The sequence below is a fragment of the Ipomoea triloba genome, chromosome 1, assembly GCF_003576645.1.
Source record: "Ipomoea triloba cultivar NCNSP0323 chromosome 1, ASM357664v1".
Taxonomy (NCBI): domain Eukaryota; kingdom Viridiplantae; phylum Streptophyta; class Magnoliopsida; order Solanales; family Convolvulaceae; genus Ipomoea; species Ipomoea triloba.
In genome coordinates this window covers 36,502,132-36,519,932 of record NC_044916.1, presented here as the reverse complement: position 1 = coordinate 36,519,932, position 17,801 = coordinate 36,502,132, and the positions used below count along the sequence as shown (strand labels likewise).

Genomic DNA, 17,801 nt, shown 5'->3' with positions numbered 1-17,801 from the left:
CATACCTAAAGCAAATAATCGAACCCTTAACCTTTAGTTAAAAATGAATAAATCTCTTTTCACTCAACTACCCAAACACCTCCCAGGCAACTAAAAAGAATATATTACCCCCCAAAAAATACCCTTTTCAAAATGATTTCAGCAACATAGGTAATAATGCATTATAAATATACCCTACCTAAGAATGCATTTATGCATTAACCTGTCCTAAGAGATCAGACAAAAATAAGGTGAAAAATCTTCAAAGAAATTATGTCAAATAAGCATACAGCCAAAAAATTAAATAAACAAATATTCAATAGTAAATAAGTAATTCTAAATTCTTACTGGATACGAATTGAAAAAGAAAAAAAAAAACAAAAAAAAAATTGTGCATTTCCAGGTAACTAGTGAGGTTCTTAACAATATGAATGGCTAAAGCTAGAGCTACTTTAGGATCACTCATATTCTCCACAAGGAGATGACGATAAAACTACGGGGAGAAAAATACGCGAAGGACCTTCACGCTTCAGTGATTCCTATGGAGACTCTACGCGATCTGACCCACTTAGTGGAGTCATTCTTGCCTAAAGAGAGACGACGACGTTTTATCCATCCAGCTGCCCACCCAGTTCCGATTAAATGAAAGAATGATGTATGGTAAACACTTGTACACCTTTCCCCCGCTCATCATGTAGCCAGTCCTGTCGTTTTACATATGGGGCACAGGTTCTTGTGTTTAAGCCATTGTTTAATGCACTCGTTATGGAATTCATGCCCACAATCCAACGCTCCAAGATCATCCCCATCGTTATATTCTTCCTGAATACATTATACAGATTTTTGCTTAAACAATGCCCGATCCTCGTATTTTTCTTTCGAGATCGAGAAGAATTTGAAATCCAAAAAAATGGTGGGAATAAGACGAGGAAAGACAAGAGGACGGTACCTGGCATACACAGCATGGTTCTCTTTCCATAGATTCTTCGGTCTTCATGGACACATACTTGTGCTGTTTCAACCGGGACGTAATGGCTTCTTCACTCAACCCAGTGCAGACATTTCCAATACGCTCTTCCAGTGCAAGTAACTCCTGAGGAGAGTAGCGAAATCAAGAGTGCTCACCCGGGTGTAACCAAAAAAAAAACAAAAAGATGCAGAAACTTAATGTTAAATGTCAAATTCTGTCCTTTCCGCTCACACACCTCATATGACATGTTATCAACATCAAGACGCATGTCCCTGTGCCGATCATGAATATCGGCCATCCCAAAGAGGATTGACTGATCGAGTATCATCACATCCTGGACAAGAAGAAAAACCGCTTACAAAACACAGGTTGTTAAAAGTTAATCCAGAAATCTGCCATTCTGGGATCAGTCATCCTTTCATCCACAGGTCTGGTAGATCTACAAGCATTTCTTAAAATAAGGAAAACGGTATAACACTATAGATAGCAACATTATGCTTTAAGCAGGTTACTAAAGTAGTAAAGTTAATCCCGAAATCTTCAAGCAGACGTCCTTCCATCCATGTCTGCCAGAATTACAAGAATTTTTGCATTTTCTCAAAAGAATGGAAAGGAGTAGATGAAAATACTATTTTTGGTACGCCTTTTAGAAAACCATAGATAATATTGATGAGCTCATCAACCATTTCATCTAGACTAAAACAAAACACCTATTAGAGTTAAGAGCATTGTGAACATTTATCCAAAAAAAAAATTCATAACATGTCAAGTCAAGCATGCTACTTTGTATAAGTTCCGTTTCATAAAAATCATGCTTTCCGCAAGAGTATAAGTTCACATCAAACCACAACCAAGACATTATTAAAGTATAATAAGATATTTTTCACATTCCCTAAGCTCTTCTCTACCCTATACACGACAAAGTAAGAGAGCTGGCATAGTAGGAAAGAAACAAGAGCTCAAGTGGAGGTTCATTCATGACGAAATCCTATCTGGTCATTGTTTGTCCAGGTTATAAAGGAGTCTCTAGTGGAAAGTTCATATGGTATAACAAAAAAAATAAAAAATAAAATAAAAACCACGTAATTTACTTCCAATTTCACTAGACTAGTAAGCCTAATATAAGATTTAACAAAGAAAAAATTTATGGATGCACAAATCTCCAAATGTGATATAGAATTACATACATCAAATATAATAAACGTTTAGTAATGCAAGAATCTAACCTCAATCCGCAGGTTCTCTCCACGTCGCATAAGATCCAAAACATTTCGTATCTGTTCAGTTGAAAAATGATATCAACTTCATATCTAATTACAAGTGGCCGGCTTTAGAAAACATATATAAACCCATTCGCGAAAACAGAACAGCTTCTCTTTAAGAAAAATGTGAGCTAATAAACATATCTTGGCACAGAAATTAATTTTAGGATTTTTAGCTATCATAAGAAAATGTAGAAAGGAAAGAAATCCAAAAATAGAGGTGCCAAGTTTTCAAATAAGCCAAATTGAATTGGGTTGTATCAATTATAGAACAATTAGCTAGTAGGCCCAGAAAATAGCACCAAGTCGGAGAAGCTAACACATGTCTAACTTTAAAGATATAAGAAAACTTTAACGTTTCTTCATGGGAGGTAGATATATGCATTATTGGTTCTGTATATTGGTCTGACTAAAAGATGATCAAGAAAAGGATTAAGAATGGTAAATTAGAGGTGGAATAAAATGTCAAACATACCTCAGAGACTAGCCTGCTTCTTCCCTCCCCAGCAGCAGCCAGACCCCTCCAGGAATAAGGACCTCCAGAAGAACCAGCAAGATGCCTCTCTAACAACATAGCTGACCTTGAACTAGATGGCCGATGCCCATTATTAGCAGAAAGAGCTATCTCCTGTGAGGTAGCAGAAGAACCAGAAAGTGGAGGGGGATTATTGCCAGTCACCCCCGAGTCAGAAGCAACTGAAGACAACAGGGATCTACGAACAAATTCTGATAGCCTCCTAGGATATTGTGGAGGATTACGATGAGGTGCCCAAGAAGGAGAAGCATTGGGAGCTCCTGAACTAGAGGCACCCCGAGAAGTAGAAGCGGCATTTCCAGCAATACTAATATTTCCATTGGCTAAACCCCAGTTAGGAGGGTTTTGGGTTGGATTCCCTATCTCAGAAGCAGGAGTAAACATGGGATGTTGTGACATATTTCTCGGCACACCTCTAGAACTTGGTTCATCAAATAGAATGAAATCTCTCTCCCCGGGAAGAGGAAAACTAGCTGGATTACCACTTCTTGAGCTAGATGCAGCGTTCCACCTAGCCTGTGCACTAGGACGCAAAGCAGGGACACGCACTGACCCTTGAGGATTTGCATTGTATGTTACTGTTGGAGGCTGTAAGTTCAACGAATTATTGTTAAGGAGTCTCGATGAGTGCCTATCAGATGAAATGGTAGCATTTACAACATCAGCGTTGCTTGAAAACAGATTCTGAGGACTAGAATCTTGTTGTTGTGAGGTATTAATCCTCACTCGGAAATTTCTACGGGAGCTTTCTGCATTTCTGGAAGAAGTTAAACCAAGAGGACCTTCAGGAGCAGCACTTCCAATGCTTAGTCCAAGCCTTGGGTTTATCGGCTCTGGCAGACTAACACCATTATAGTTCTGTGCAGGAGAGGACATGACAGAACTGCTACTTACATTGTGTTGAGCAGGCACAGTATGCCACACACTACTTTCGGCATGATGAAAGTAACTTGAACTACCATTTCCAGAAGATTGACCAACATGGCCTTCAAGTGCTTTCCTTTTACACGATATGCGTCGACCATCAAGTGAACTGCCTGGCCTGCCATCACTTTCCGGAGCCAAATATCCACCAGTTCCAGAAGGGCCTGCAAAAGGGATCAAGGAAGTACTACCAGATGGCACTCGCTCATTGACCGGTACTTCAGACTTGTAAGCAGTGACACACTCCATTACTAGACAGTCATCGTCGTCGTCATCATCAGTGTCATCCCCCTCAAATCCTGAATTTCTGTTGAGATTGTGAGGTGAAGTGCGGGAACTAGAACCTTGCATAAATAGTCCTGTGCCAATGGTGTGATTGCTATTTATATTTACTTCAGCATTATTCAGTGAAAGAATATTGGAGGGCCCATATCGCCTTTCCTCAGGGATGCGAGGTGGTCCAGGGAAAGCACTCATAGGAGATGGCCAGTGATGTTCTGGTTTTGGGTCATTTTCACTAACCTGATTTTGTCCAATACTCGAGCTGCTTTCTCCTAAACTCCAGCCATTCAAGTTCTGCCTCTCTTGACTTGCAGAACCAATATATCCAGAGGCAGTTTCATTAGAAGAAACCATATAATCTGGTATCAGGTTCTGCGTTGAATTTCGCAAATTATTCCAGCATATCTGTGGTTCTATGCCAGCATCCGCTGAAGTAGACCCATGATTAAAGCCTAAAGTTTCAGGTAAGGAACCAATAGCACTCTTTTGCCCTTGCATTGGGGCTAGAATGTACTTTATTCAAAGGAATTGGGAAGTATATTTTGCGCACACAGAGCTTCACCCCCTCTTCCTTTAGCAAACCTGTAAATAAATTAACACACAATGTAGAGCATCAGAATGATGTAAATAAATCATAATTTACACACTACGATCCGCAACAACATCCTTTTACATTAGAAAGAGCCATCTTATTTTTCTAATGCAAAAACCACTCCACAGAAGTAAGTTATAAAATCATTCATTCGTTAAGGAACTCAGTGTTATGCAAAGAGCCAAAGTCTCACAATTATCACAGAAAGAAGAGTCATGAACGAATCCATCTTTTATCATATCTCATCCCTTCCCCTCTATTAATGCTCTCTTACTTTTACTTGCTTAACACATATAGCTTTGGTTGTGGCTCCTTGCTATTCACAGGAAACAAGTAAACTTAAAAGACCCAAAGCATTACAGTGGAATGAGCAATTAAGCATTTCACATGCCAGAAGTGCAATACCAATCAAATACTGTTCTTATAATTCACTCCTATACAAACACTTCAATCAATATTCAATACAAAAATGATTAACACTAAGCAGCAATAAAGAAAAAGAGATTTAGGTGAAATAGAAGTTTGAAAATAAACAAAAACAGAAGACACAAACAAAGATACATGGTAGAAGTAAAGGAAGAGTCTTTTCCCATTTCATCCAAGAATTGGCAGTATTCAAAAACCATCAAAGCTTTAGGGGAAAAATAAAAGCAAAGCTGTTTTGCACATTCTATCTCAAAATCACTGAGCACCACCAAATTTCAAAGATCAGAAAATTTGTTTAAAAATTCATGTTTACACCGGAAAGATTGAAGCTTTGTGAAACCATTTTACCTGATGATGAAGCCAAAACATTAAGAAACAAAAGCTGAACCTTTTTCTTTAATTGAAACACAAAGTACTACCAAAAAACAAATTCCAAGAACAGCCCCTCGGAAAATCAACCTTGACTCTCCCAAGGAAATTTTCAAAACAAACCCTCAACTTTCAAATTAAAACCAACAGAAAATGAAGAAAAAAAACACATGGATATATTTTGTACAAGTACAGAAGAAAGTGGTCTTATCACAGATCAAAAAGAAAAACAATAAACAAAAAGAGAGAACAATCCGAAAATTTACCGGTCAAAAGCTACAAAATTAAGCGATAGATCTAGAATCAAGACCTGAAATGCAAACCAAGCGTTATAAAGATTCAATCTTGAGAAAATGATCAAACATTGAATCCAAACTCCATCCCTACACAGAGGCATAGAAGCACAAATTCAGATTGGTTTTTTGCTAAAAAATCTTCACATAGAACATATAAGAAGAAGAAGAGAGCCCATAGAAACCTCACCGCTTAACAGAAGGGAGAAGAGATAGAAAGAAGAGAGGAAGAGAGGGGTTTGGAGAGGAGATGAGATGAGAGAAAGAAATGAATTGGTGGGTGAGGAAAATCAAAGGGAGAAATAAAAGCTAGGGAAAAAAAAAAAAAAAAAAACCAAGAGAGAGAAAGAGAGGTGAGCCTGACCCGACCTGGATTAAAGAGGACAGTAAAATCCTGGATTAATATCTCTCACAATTACATAGGACACCCCAACACCCCACCCACCAAAAGGGCATCAAAATCAGATTTTTATTGCGAGACAATTAATTATATTCCAAGAATTGGGGTGGGTCTCGTTTTTCAAAGAGAAGGAAAGTAAAATGGGGTTGGTTTGGTGGATGGATTGACGATGGGGTGATGGTGATGATGATGATGAGAGGGGAATGAATTGTCAAAATATGGAGTGAATGAATTTATTTTTAAATGGGAGAGATTTGTTTACTGTTTTCACTTTGTCTGTGTCTGTATATGTTTGCTGGGCCGCTTACCAAATGCCTTCCTTTCCTTGTCCCCTCTGTTGAATTCTGGAAACAGTGACTACTTTCCTTTTGCTTTTTCTTTCTTTTTAGGGTTAAATTAAATTAAATTTCCTTAATAAGAGACATTTAAATCTGGGCAAAATCTTGGAGAATTCATTACTCATGCATACGACGAGACTGCTGTAACTCTTGTTCCTATGCGCGCCGAACGGGAAAAAAGGCGTTTCTTTTTTCCTTTTTTTTTTTTTTTTTTAATTTTTAAACTGCGTGTTTCGGGTTTTCCTTTCTCTGGTTTTCATCTTCACGCCAAGCACCTGTCCCTCTTCGCATCCATCACTTCACATGCCCTCTCTCTCTCTCTCTTTCTTTCAGTTTTAACTTCTCTCGGATTTTAGGTGCGTTTTTTGGGAATGATTTTCCCCTCTCTCCCTCCAATCTCTATGTGCTTTTTCTCCTTCCGCTGCGGTTGATTTGCTAGGGTTGGGGAATTTTTATTTATTTATTTTTTTTAAATGGGTTGGGGAATTTTATTTTATTTTTTTATACAATCATTTATAAGAAACTAATTTAAATTCGCCTCGAATAATTACAATTAATGTTCTATAAAAATTGGACCTCCCGTCCACCTTAATAATTCACGCATTTTACTTGCATTAGCATAATATAATTTCTACTTTCAGAATATAACTTAACTCATCGCCGCACTGCACAATAATAAACCTCTCACATATACTAGATTACTAGTAATTTGCTTACAAGTTACAACTGCTCCAAACTTCGATTATTTCACCATTTCATTAAAGTTTTGTTTCATCAAATAATTGTCTAAATTTAAACATAATTCATCATATTATTATTTTTACATACTGCACTCGTATTATGTCCCGTGAAGGTCAACATGACAGTTCTTCCAATGACGTATTATCTTATAGCATATATTTTACTATACGTAATTACATAATATTTTGCTAATATTGAACATTTATTTTTGTTTTTTTATATTTTAAAATTCTTATAGTTGCCCATATAGAGATATAATATAACATACCCATTCTTATCCGTACTCTACCTCAACCAAAATTATTAGGTGAATAATATTTATTATGTTCGTATAATAATAAATAACGTTCAATATAATATAATAACATTTTAATTGTAATTTATAAACCATATTAAGAATGACAAATATGTAACTTAAATAGGCTTCCTTTTTTTTTTTTTGTTGGGAGAGGCATGTCAATGGTCAAACCCATCTCCAATATCCGCCCTTGGTAGTTGACCTCTTCACTAACAAACAAAATAAACGTTTCGAAAGAGGTGGTCAAATGGATAAAATATTATTTTATAATAAATGTTACGAATTAAATCATTGTTCAAATTTTGTCGGTTGAGGCTATCACATAAAGTTTTCTTAGTGCGACTTACATATATTGTGTGGTATGTGAGCTATTATACATGAGCGTAATTTATCAAGTACACATTGTTGGGTAGTAGTTGCGTGTTTGACTGACTTAGTAAAATAATATTTGTTTATTAAAAAATCCCTTATATAAATGTATGGTTATGTTAATATCATAAATTAATAATTCTCTCAAACTGAAAGCATACAATAATTATGACAATTTACTAAAATATATATGATTCTATTATTATTTGATTTGATTTCTTGAAATTAATCTCTCTAATGCATGCCGTGCAATAAAATTTTTATGTAATTAATTCAAGGGATACGATACATACATTAATGAAATAAAATGATTTTGTATGTAATTAATTTATGTTCGTTGAATAAGAGAAGTAATTTTAAATTATTAATTTCCCGAGTAATTAATACCTGTCCAAATTAATAAAACATTGTGGTTTCAACGTTATTAATTTATAGAGATTTTACTATGCAGCTATACTAATTAAATTTTTTATCTTGAATATTTAAAATATTGTCCGCGCTTAATAAGGCAAAGACTTAACCAGCCACAAAAAATAATTAGATGGGTAAAATATGATTATCGTACTAAAAAATTATGAGTTCAGTTCTTATAAATACAATAAAATTACAAATTTAATTATTAGTACTATTTTAGTTGAGCATATCAGACGGATCTTCTAAAACTTTTTTTCATCGCCCAGAACTAATAAAGCAAATGCTTAACCCTAATTTATTGTAACAGGGTCCACATGGCCAGAATTAGATATTAGCAATTAGTCTCTGCTATCTGTACAAATTGTGACGGTCCACAATTTTCACTTTTCCTGCCAGGAAGATGGAAAATAACTTTGGTCAATGTCTCCATCTCAAATTTGATTAGTGCATTTGTAACTTTGCTAAAGATGCCACACCTAACCTCATGACATAAAAGCCATTGTACAATGAGTTAATTTCATTTTGAAAATAGGGAATTTTCAGCTTGACATGTAAAACAGTGATTGATCGCAAATTTTGATATTTTAAAGTTATTATAAAAATTATTTATGAGACATATAGGGTAACTTGTTCGAACTATTAAAGTTGAACAAACAACTTAGGTACGTTTTAAAAATAAAAATAAAACTGCACTCTTTCATCTTCATGATCTTATAATCACAATTAAAATATATCTTTTGATGATTTGAAAATGCAGTGAGCCCACAGACAGAGATATTCTCACTTGACGAGCTAGTGAATGATTAATTGTAAATTTTGACATTAATACTTTAGTATGAGTTACATTGTCTTGTATTTTGGCTCATTACGATCACCAAGTATTTGATTCTCGTCCCGCTTTCGATTTCATGTCCGAACCAAACATACACCCTCAATGAGCCCATGGGCAAGAATTTTCCTACGTAACAAGTCAGTAAGCGATTAATTTAACTTTTGACATTTAAAAATAAATTAAAATTACATGACAACCAATATATAACTCATTCCGAAGTATTAAAATGAGAGAATTGAGATAGCATTGTTCCATTTCGAGAACAAAAAAATGTACAGTCTTTGATGCAACTAAACTATGTTTTGATGGTTTTGCATGTTTCTAGGGCACATGGCAGACAGATAAATGTGTTGATGTTAGTGTGCAGACATTAGCGCCACAAGTAAATAAAATGAATAGATTAGCAGTAAAGATCGAATAAGATGCTGAAAGAAGCTAAGGTGTGAAAACAAGAAATGGAATATGTGATGGGGCAATGTAATTAAAAATTAACGTATACTTTTCAAAGCTACCGTACCAATGCTAATAATGCTAATGCTAATGCTAATGCTATTTATAATAAATAAATACTACGGACTTACGGAGTAATCTCATTTGTCATATATAAAATAAAAAAAATGTTATTATAATGTTACGAGTTCGATTTTTACTAATACTTCTCAGTTGAGCATGTTAAATAATATTTTTTAATACAATTTATCTTTCTAGTGTAGTTTACGAATTATGACGCATAAATGCATTTTATATAATCTCAGTGTACGTCTTAAATAGTGGTTTCAGGTTTTTTTTTGGTTAAAAAAAAATGGTGTGTTGGGTTAGGGGCACGAGAATTGGAGCATGAAAGGGAGGATCGGAGTAGCTTCAATTCCCGGGCATGCATCTTTTTCATTGCGTTGCGTAATAGGCGCATACAAAAGGAGAAAATGATTCCATTTGGGTACGAAAGAGAGGGTGTGGAAATTTCGACGCTAGTGAGGTGTGAGGTCAGATATGGCTGGCAGGCATGGCTTGGCTCAGCTTAGAACTCTCCTCCATGACTCATGACTCATGTGTCATTTCCTAATCACTTCAACCCTACCTTCCCCCACCCCACCCATGAAATCATGCATTTTTTTTAACCTTCTCACATTTTCTTTTACACATCTTTGGCCCACGGAAATGCTGCAAGAACAACGCATTCTCTAAGTTGGTTTTACGGTGACGGGCTAGCCAGACGACAGGCCAACACAACTGTAAAACAAAAGGAAAAATAATTTGAGAGAAAGTTGACAGAGTAATTACAAGAGAATTGAATTCAAAATCCGTTTCAATGTGACCCATTGAGATATTTATACATGATTTACATGCTCTAGAAAAGAAATAAGGAAAATTAACAAATTTGAACTTACGAAAGCTTCCCAAACCGTCATACTCCTTTCCTAATGTTGAAAAAGGAAATTTCGCACAAAATCTGGAAGAATTCTATGAAAAATCTCTTTTAACCGCCTCTGAGTGCGACACTTGGTCGGGCGTTCCAACCCGACCGCCTACACTGGGTGGGCAGCCAGGTTATTGGGCCCTACCTGTCATCTGGGCGACGTGGTCGAACAGTGGGCCTCGAATGCTAGGTACATTCCTGAATGGGTACCCTACCTGAGAGTATCCATCACTGTGTAGAATATCTAAAATGATCGATTAATTATACAACAATTTATAAATTGATTGAGTATTAATTGAATCCAATTAAATCCTCAACTATTCAAAATTAACCTAATTATGACCTTGGATCTTAAATGAGGGCATTGATGGAAGACCAAATAGAGTAAATATTGAATAGTTGAGAATTTAATAAGATTTAATCAATAGTTGATTGAATCATGTTTCATATCATTTTCGTTTAAAATATGAGATGATAGCTTTTTACCCTTTTAGCAAGTTGTTGGCTTTGATAGTTTTGATTCTTCAACTCGTAAATGAAAATTGTAATGGTTTAAAATTATAAATAACAATTTTATCCTTATGTTGCGTGCAATGCAAAAATAAAAGACTAAAATCACTATCTTAAAAAAAAAAAAAAGAGTAAAAGGGAAAATATTATGTTTCTTTTTGAATTCAAAGTTAATCAGTGGCAACACGTTACGTTAAACAAAAGCTTTGTAACCAAAGGCTGAACTAAGGGTACTTTAATTGATTAAACTAATGAGAGGCATAGAGTGATAAGGAGAAGATTGTAGTAATGGTGTAAGCATATCCAATCACAACCCAAAATGGGGCTATAAATAGTGGGTGAGATTGGGGTTAGGGGGTTGCCATCAAGACAATTCTTTTCTTCTGAGGAAAGTAGATGGGCGGTGCAGAGAGTAGCTCAAATGTGGCAGAAGGGGATGTTAATGGCTCTTTTTGTTAGCTAGGTTTAAGTATCAGCCAGCATGTCTACCCAACATCACAACCCATCTTTTTCTTTTATTTTCTGGATGAAAACAAAATAGGTAGGGGACTGAGGCGGAGTTTTTCTTTAAAGATTCTTCAAACATACAAATATCAACACGTAACAAATAATTGATCCACTTGAATAAACAACAATCTGTGGGCTCTCAATTGCTTTTCACTTTCATTACTACCCTCACTGTGGTAAATCATCTCCACAGCAAGAAGCCAAACAACCCATCTTTCTGGGGGTAAAGCGTGAAAAGGGTAAAAGACGACACCAGTCAAGTTAGGTCGAAATTTCATGATTTCCAATACAAGTAATCTATTAACCTTTTTAGTTTGAACTAATCAATTAACAATTATGAGCAACCTAAACTGATTTATCTCCTGTCATCTAAGATCACAAAGCAAATTTCACCCAAACTACACTTTCAAAGTAATGACAGCAAACTTTACTGTAAATCAAAGTGAACATGAATTCCCATTTCAACAATTACACCACCCTTTCCACCATGGGTGTATGGATGGTGTCGACGAAAGAACACAAAGAAAGCCAAAATATATGATGATTTCCTGCAGAAAAGTGGCCTAGTACACATGATAAATGTGCAATTTTTCTATCATGATGTTCTTGCTCAAGGGAGCACCTTTCAGCCATAATAGGCCTCCAAATCAGTCTGATATAAAATCTGAATACCTAATCTTTTAAAAAAAATGAAGAATTTGTAGCACAATCATTAGTGAGCAATTAAGGCAGAGGTAAATTAGTAGTATCAACTTTTATTGTGGCCACTGCTGCATGAGGTGGATAGATACAACTTGAATTGCCTTCTGGAAATGCAGATTAGGCAGCCTAATTGTGTAAAACAACAGATGCATAAAACAAAACCAAGAAACAATCATGCATTATGGATAACATCACTGATCAAAGGTAAAAGAAAAGTATATCTCTATTTGTGATTCTACAATAGCACCTTATATACAGTGGACAAGCCTAGGAAACAACCTATGAAATGACAACTTGTTAGGCATTTGGTTCAGCTAATTGGATATTCTACAAGGAGACAATGAGTATTCCTTCCTGTGAGAGACATTCAATACTTCTAGAAAGAAACCACCCACAGTGCACAACAATAAATTTGTGATGCAGTCATTTATAGAATTAAAAAGCGCAAAAAAGCAAAGGCATCAGTCCTCAAAATATTAGCACTTTACCCTCAACAAGTTTTCCAAGCTTGGGGGACTTTGTTTATATCTTAAGCCTACAAGGTATCAGAACCACTACTGAAAGACAGCAACACATCAAAGCATCAATTCACTACTTATGTAATTATGTTACCTCATTAATGAGACTCTTTAGTTATCACTGCACTACGAGAGGACAACACAAATATAAAAGATAATTATCCATTTAACGGTTCAGAAATTTATCAAAACGTAAATGGCAACAATTTTATGAATCCCAAAATTTTTGTCAAGGAAAGGAAATCACATGAAAAACCGCAGGAAGGATCCCAGCATGTGCTTACCAAAAACCTACATGACATGATATAAGCATCTGAATTCACTTGAACTAGTGCTTTTTAATCAAGCAACAAGGTTGTCATTAAGGGAAAGTGAAGCAAGTTGGTCAGATGGGCTTTTAGCCTGAACATTCCTCAGAACTTCCAGAGCCTCAGCAACTTTGGCCTTCAAAGCCTCTGGTGACTCAAGCAGATGTAAAACCTCAGTCTGGTCCATCTCAAGAAGCATGCCTGTAACTTTAGCTGCATGCTCATGCTCTAGCTGATCAACAAGTGGGTACAAATTCTCACCCAACATCTGACAAGTAAACAGCAGTACAATCTTCAATTTTCTGAAACAGCAGCTAACACTACAACTTATAACAAGTGCAAGAACAAAATACTTACCGTCCGCTGCTGTTCAGGTGGTGCATTTGCAAGGGCACTTGCAAGTGCTGTAATTGGAACAGGCGCAGCATCTCGAGGAAGCATGCCACCCATATCATATGGAAGTGAAACCATGCCCCCAACACCTGGCATAGGCCCATCAGACACATTACGGCCACCTGGATAGCGATACATCCTTCCCCTTGGCAGCATCTAAGAAAATACATCAAGATAGTTTTTAAATCTGATCAACCGATAACACAGGCAATAAAAACTAGGGTGCATTTGCAAATAATAGCATGCCTGCTGCTGCATCATGGGGATGGGCTGTTGAGTTTGTTGTACAGGTCCTGCTCCACGTCTGCCACCTGGACGCGGTGCCTGCTGTCCCTGCTGCACCATCGGCACAAAGAAATTTGGCATATGACCCCCTCCAGGTCGCATTCCAGGAACAAGCTGCTGTTGATACCCAAATCCAGCCTAGAAACAATTGTTTTTTATTAACTAAAAAGAACCCAGACACTGGCAGCTTATCGTGGTGAATGATTTACATAAAATCCTCTGCCCACCATTTCAATGATGTACTTCGAAGAGTGCACAAATAAAAGAGTACTAATCATTCATCATAATCATCTGCCCGTTTTTCATCTACTAGTATCAGATAAATCATTGTAAAACTTCACAACTAGGACATTAGGCCCTATGCTAATAAAAATTTTAATTACATTAGAGCAAACAAAAACGGAGCAATAGAGCCACCAGAATTAGGATGGGAAAAAAGGCTTGACAAATAGTACATAAGCAGGCATTGGAGAGAATAATAGTGTCAGAAACTTAGTACCTGAGGAGGAATTATAGCAGGTGGACCTTGTCCATAAAAGAGTTGTTGTGGCATACCAGGTGCACCCGGAGGATACATTGGAATACGAGGAGCAAGTGATGGTGTCATTGCAACTGGTCTCATCTCTGAGAACTGAGCCTGAAGAAGTGGGAAAACAATTACACACATAGAGGGGAGTGCATATGAATACATGATTAGAGCTCTATTACAGGCATAAATGCAAGTGAAGAACATCACTAGCACTTCTCTTGCAACCAATAAAATAAAAATGAATAGGAACCGAGTAAAAAGTCACATTTCAACAGAAGTCACATGTGACAAACAGTATGCTTCAAGCTTACCACCAAAGCCTGTTCATTAAGTTACCTGCAGTTTTGCCCTTCTATCCTCTTTCCGCTGAGCAAGTGCAACATAAAGCGGCTTGCTAACAATCATTTTCCCATTCATCTCAGAAAGCTAACAAAAAGATCATAATTAGCACAACTTTTACTTGGAGAGAGAGGGGACAGAAAAACTTCATTCAAAAAACAGCATCATATTATACTACTATTAGCTTACAGCTCTAGAAGCTTCCTCAGAAGTTGAGAAGGCAACAAATCCAGACCCTCTGCTAATTCCACTAGGATCCCGCATAACCTGAAACATCAGGTTAAACAAAGGTGTTGAGACTTGAGAGCATCAAAGAATTTAAAGAAGAGAGCAATAGGTTAGTATTTATAAAATTAAAATTAAATGAAGCAGATCATGGTTTTCTGAAGGCCCTGGTATATATACCTTGAATGATGTTATTGTACCAAACTCAGTGAACAACTCCTTGAGCTTGTCATCATCAATACTGTCATCCAAATTTTTGACATACAAATTCAAACCTTGGTATTTATCCACTGCTTCCTTTGCAGTCTGCTCAAACTTATTTTTTAGTTCTTGTTCCCTTTCAGATTTCTTTTGGGCTTTCCCAACATACCATTCTTTATCATCAAATTTCTTCCCATTCAAAGCATCGACAGCTCTGGCAGCATCATCTGCATTCTCAAAATTGACAAACCCAAAACATTTTGACTTTCCATCATCTTCCCTCATCACTACAGCACTAGTAATATTCCCAAATTCACCAAAGGTTTTTGTCAGATCCTCATCTGTTACGGATTCTGATATGTTCTTCACAAAAACATTGTAGAACTTGGTTTTATTCGTAGCAGTATCTCTTTCCTGTTTACGAAGAAAGGGCCCAACATACACTTGTTTGTCATTAATGAGCATACCATTTAACTTATCAATGGCACTTTGAGCCGATTCTTCATTGTCAAACTGTACAAAACCGTGACCCTTAGACTGACCATTAGGATCAGTAGCTATCTTGCAAGAAAGAATGTTTCCAAAGCTTGAAAATGTGTCATGTAAGGCCTTGTTGTCAATTGACTTGTCCAAGTTCTGCACAAATAATAACGGCATATGACAAGAACACAATTAAGCAGATATCAGCAAAAAAAAGCAGAACATAACACCATTGTTTTATATTTAAAGTTGATCTTTCAGATACCAGCCACCAAGACCAATGCAAAATAGAACAAATTTGGCTACCATAACTAGAAATTCAATTATGCAACTACAATTACCTTAATAAATATATTTGCAGTTCCACTCTTGCGCAGGCTAGGGTCACGGTGAGAATGCATTATCCTAATAGACTTGCTATTGACAGGAGTGAAGTTCAGTACTTCCATTGCTCTTGCAGCTGCAATCAAAGACAAAAAATATGACACATTCTACAAGTAATAAAGACACATAAGACTGTCTATTGGACATGTCCAACAAATTCAAACACAACGGGCAAAAAGAGAGAACTGCCTATCTGAAGCAGTGAAACATTTGAGTGCTAACTACAGGTCTATGGGAACAAAATTTATCAAATTGTAGAGAATACTGAAAACTGGGCATGCAAAAGGACAGGTGTTGCAGTCGTTAACTTTCAGCAAGTGATGTAAAATATAGAGTTCACGAATAAAAATAGCCAATGCTGAATAAAAGAGCAGATGTTACAACAGATTTAAATCAAAACCTAGCAAAATCACACATCATACATTGAATTTATGCTAAAACACTCTGCCAGTAAAATACTGAGTAACAGATAAAGAAACTAGCATTCTGCATTCCTCTCAAATGATATCAAAGACTAATGACAAAAAAATAAATAAAATAATCATAGAATGCACTGTTTTTTGAAGAATTTCAAACAAAATCTCGTACAAGATAACAGTCTATTCCAAAATGCAACCGATAAACACAGAGATTTTCCATGTTTGGAACATACACAATATAATAACGCCTAACTAACCGTACTTGAAATGAAGAAAAATAAAATTAAACGGGAACTTCTTCATACTAACCATCCTGAGGACTGCTATAGTTGACGTAGCCGTAGCCAAGAGATCGGCGAGTGCTGATGTCACGACAGACCCTAACCGACACCACCTGGCCCACCTGGTTAAACAGATCGTAGAGCTGCGAGTCAGTGACGGTAGGGTCCAGGTCCCCAACGTACAGAGACGTGGTCGATAACTGGTTTCCAGCCCCGGCGGCGGCCGGGGGAGCAGAGAGGCCAACAGCACCCGGCGCCTGAACTCCATTTGCTAGCGCCACCGGACTCTGATGCTGCACCTGAATCTGAGCCATTATTTTCAATCTACTCTCTCAAACACTAACAAACAAATTCAGTTCTAATTTTTTTTCCTTTTTATTTCCCTCTCCTCTGATATTTTTATTGGTAACAGAGAATGCAAGCTACCACCAACGCGACGGTTATGGCAGCCGGAAGCGAGCGCAGGCGAAGTCGGAGATTTTTTGGGTTTTTTTAGATGTAATAAGAGAGGAGAGGGAAGGGTAAAACGGGGATAGAAATCGTCGGAGATCCGATAGAAAGAGAGCTGGAAATGAAGTTTTTTTGGGGAGGGCAGGGAAAACTGCACCGCAAACCGGCGAGGTGGACACTGTGAGGTTTATATACTGACCCGGTACGGTGGCTACTCTAGAAACCCTAGTTAGCAACGGAGATGACACCTCCGCCGTTTGATCGTAAGATCAAGACCTTTTGACCCGTTAAACTTCGTTTTTTAGAACTTAGACGCGTGTACGGGTATGATAAAATCCTTTCTCTCCGTAGTATGCTTTTTCTATTTGGGCCTGAGATTTGAGAAATAAAATAAGGCTTATTTACCTTTTTAGCCCATTGGATTACAGAAAGTTGTCAAAAAACATAAATCCATATTCCATTGCCTTATTATAACATCTTAATTGATTAGAGGATATAAAAATTATTTCTACGAATAGAGGTGGAACCTGGAGATACATAATGTATCAAAAAGTAATAATAATAATAATAATTTTGAGATCAACCTTAGTCAAGTTGACCAAACAATTTGTTTGATAACTGAAGTTTCAAATTCAATTTTCATTATGAATTATTTATTGGCTTTACTGATTTGAACTTATCAGCTATGAACAATATAATCTAGATATGCATTTCCAACTAGGTTAGTAGGTTCACAAGGTCGATATTGAGCATTCTCATAAATCTAAATTAATCTTTAATGTTGTCTGCTAAAGATAATTAATAAGGACAAACTCTAGCTAAATTGATA

At 36.6% G+C, this 17,801-nt stretch overlaps 2 protein-coding genes across 4 annotated transcripts; both read right to left on the bottom strand.

The window, feature by feature from the left end:
- Nucleotides 1-250: 250 nt before the first annotated feature.
- On the bottom strand, nt 251-5,926 carry LOC116022068 (probable E3 ubiquitin-protein ligase RHG1A). Of its 3 annotated transcripts, none has more exons than XM_031262624.1 (7): nt 5,823-5,926; nt 5,606-5,722; nt 2,687-4,534; nt 2,176-2,226; nt 1,185-1,283; nt 929-1,072; nt 251-801 (listed from the first exon to the last, which is right to left on the bottom strand). In XM_031262624.1, the coding sequence occupies exons 3-7, from the start codon at nt 4,448-4,450 to the stop codon at nt 670-672; spliced, it is 2,190 nt and encodes a 729-aa protein (XP_031118484.1). In that variant the 5' UTR covers nt 4,451-4,534; nt 5,606-5,722; nt 5,823-5,926; the 3' UTR covers nt 251-669. The 3 variants fall into 3 exon arrangements, with proteins under 3 accessions (XP_031118484.1, XP_031118492.1, XP_031118500.1); XM_031262632.1 differs by having other exon boundaries at nt 5,650-5,722; XM_031262640.1 differs by having other exon boundaries at nt 5,606-5,649; nt 5,823-5,899.
- Nucleotides 5,927-12,824: 6,898 nt separating this feature from the next.
- LOC116022112 (polyadenylate-binding protein 2-like) lies at nt 12,825-16,836 on the bottom strand. The gene is made up of 9 exons (XM_031262683.1): nt 16,551-16,836; nt 15,780-15,898; nt 14,938-15,594; nt 14,722-14,799; nt 14,530-14,619; nt 14,164-14,301; nt 13,626-13,802; nt 13,344-13,535; nt 12,825-13,254 (listed from the first exon to the last, which is right to left on the bottom strand). The coding sequence occupies exons 1-9, from the start codon at nt 16,834-16,836 to the stop codon at nt 13,021-13,023; spliced, it is 1,971 nt and encodes a 656-aa protein (XP_031118543.1). The 3' UTR covers nt 12,825-13,020.
- Nucleotides 16,837-17,801: the final 965 nt, after the last annotated feature.

Bases quoted from the DNA above. Each gene is read 5' to 3' on its own strand.
- LOC116022112 (XM_031262683.1), bottom strand. From the start codon at position 16,836: ATGGCTCAGATTCAGGTGCAGCATCAGAGTCCGGTGGCGCTAGCAAAT. The intron at 15,899-16,550 runs GTTAGTATGAAG...CTTTGATTGCAG, and splicing joins CTATAGCAGTCCTCAGGATG to CTGCAAGAGCAATGGAAGTA. The intron at 15,595-15,779 runs GTAATTGTAGTT...TTATTTGTGCAG, and splicing joins CTGCAAATATATTTATTAAG to AACTTGGACAAGTCAATTGA.
- LOC116022068 (XM_031262624.1), bottom strand. From the start codon at position 4,450: ATGCAAGGGCAAAAGAGTGCTATTGGTTCCTTACCTGAAACTTTAGGC. The intron at 2,227-2,686 runs GTATGTTTGACA...TCAACTGAACAG, and splicing joins GAAGCAGGCTAGTCTCTGAG to ATACGAAATGTTTTGGATCT. The intron at 802-928 runs GTACCGTCCTCT...TAATGTATTCAG, and splicing joins AACCATGCTGTGTATGCCAG to GAAGAATATAACGATGGGGA.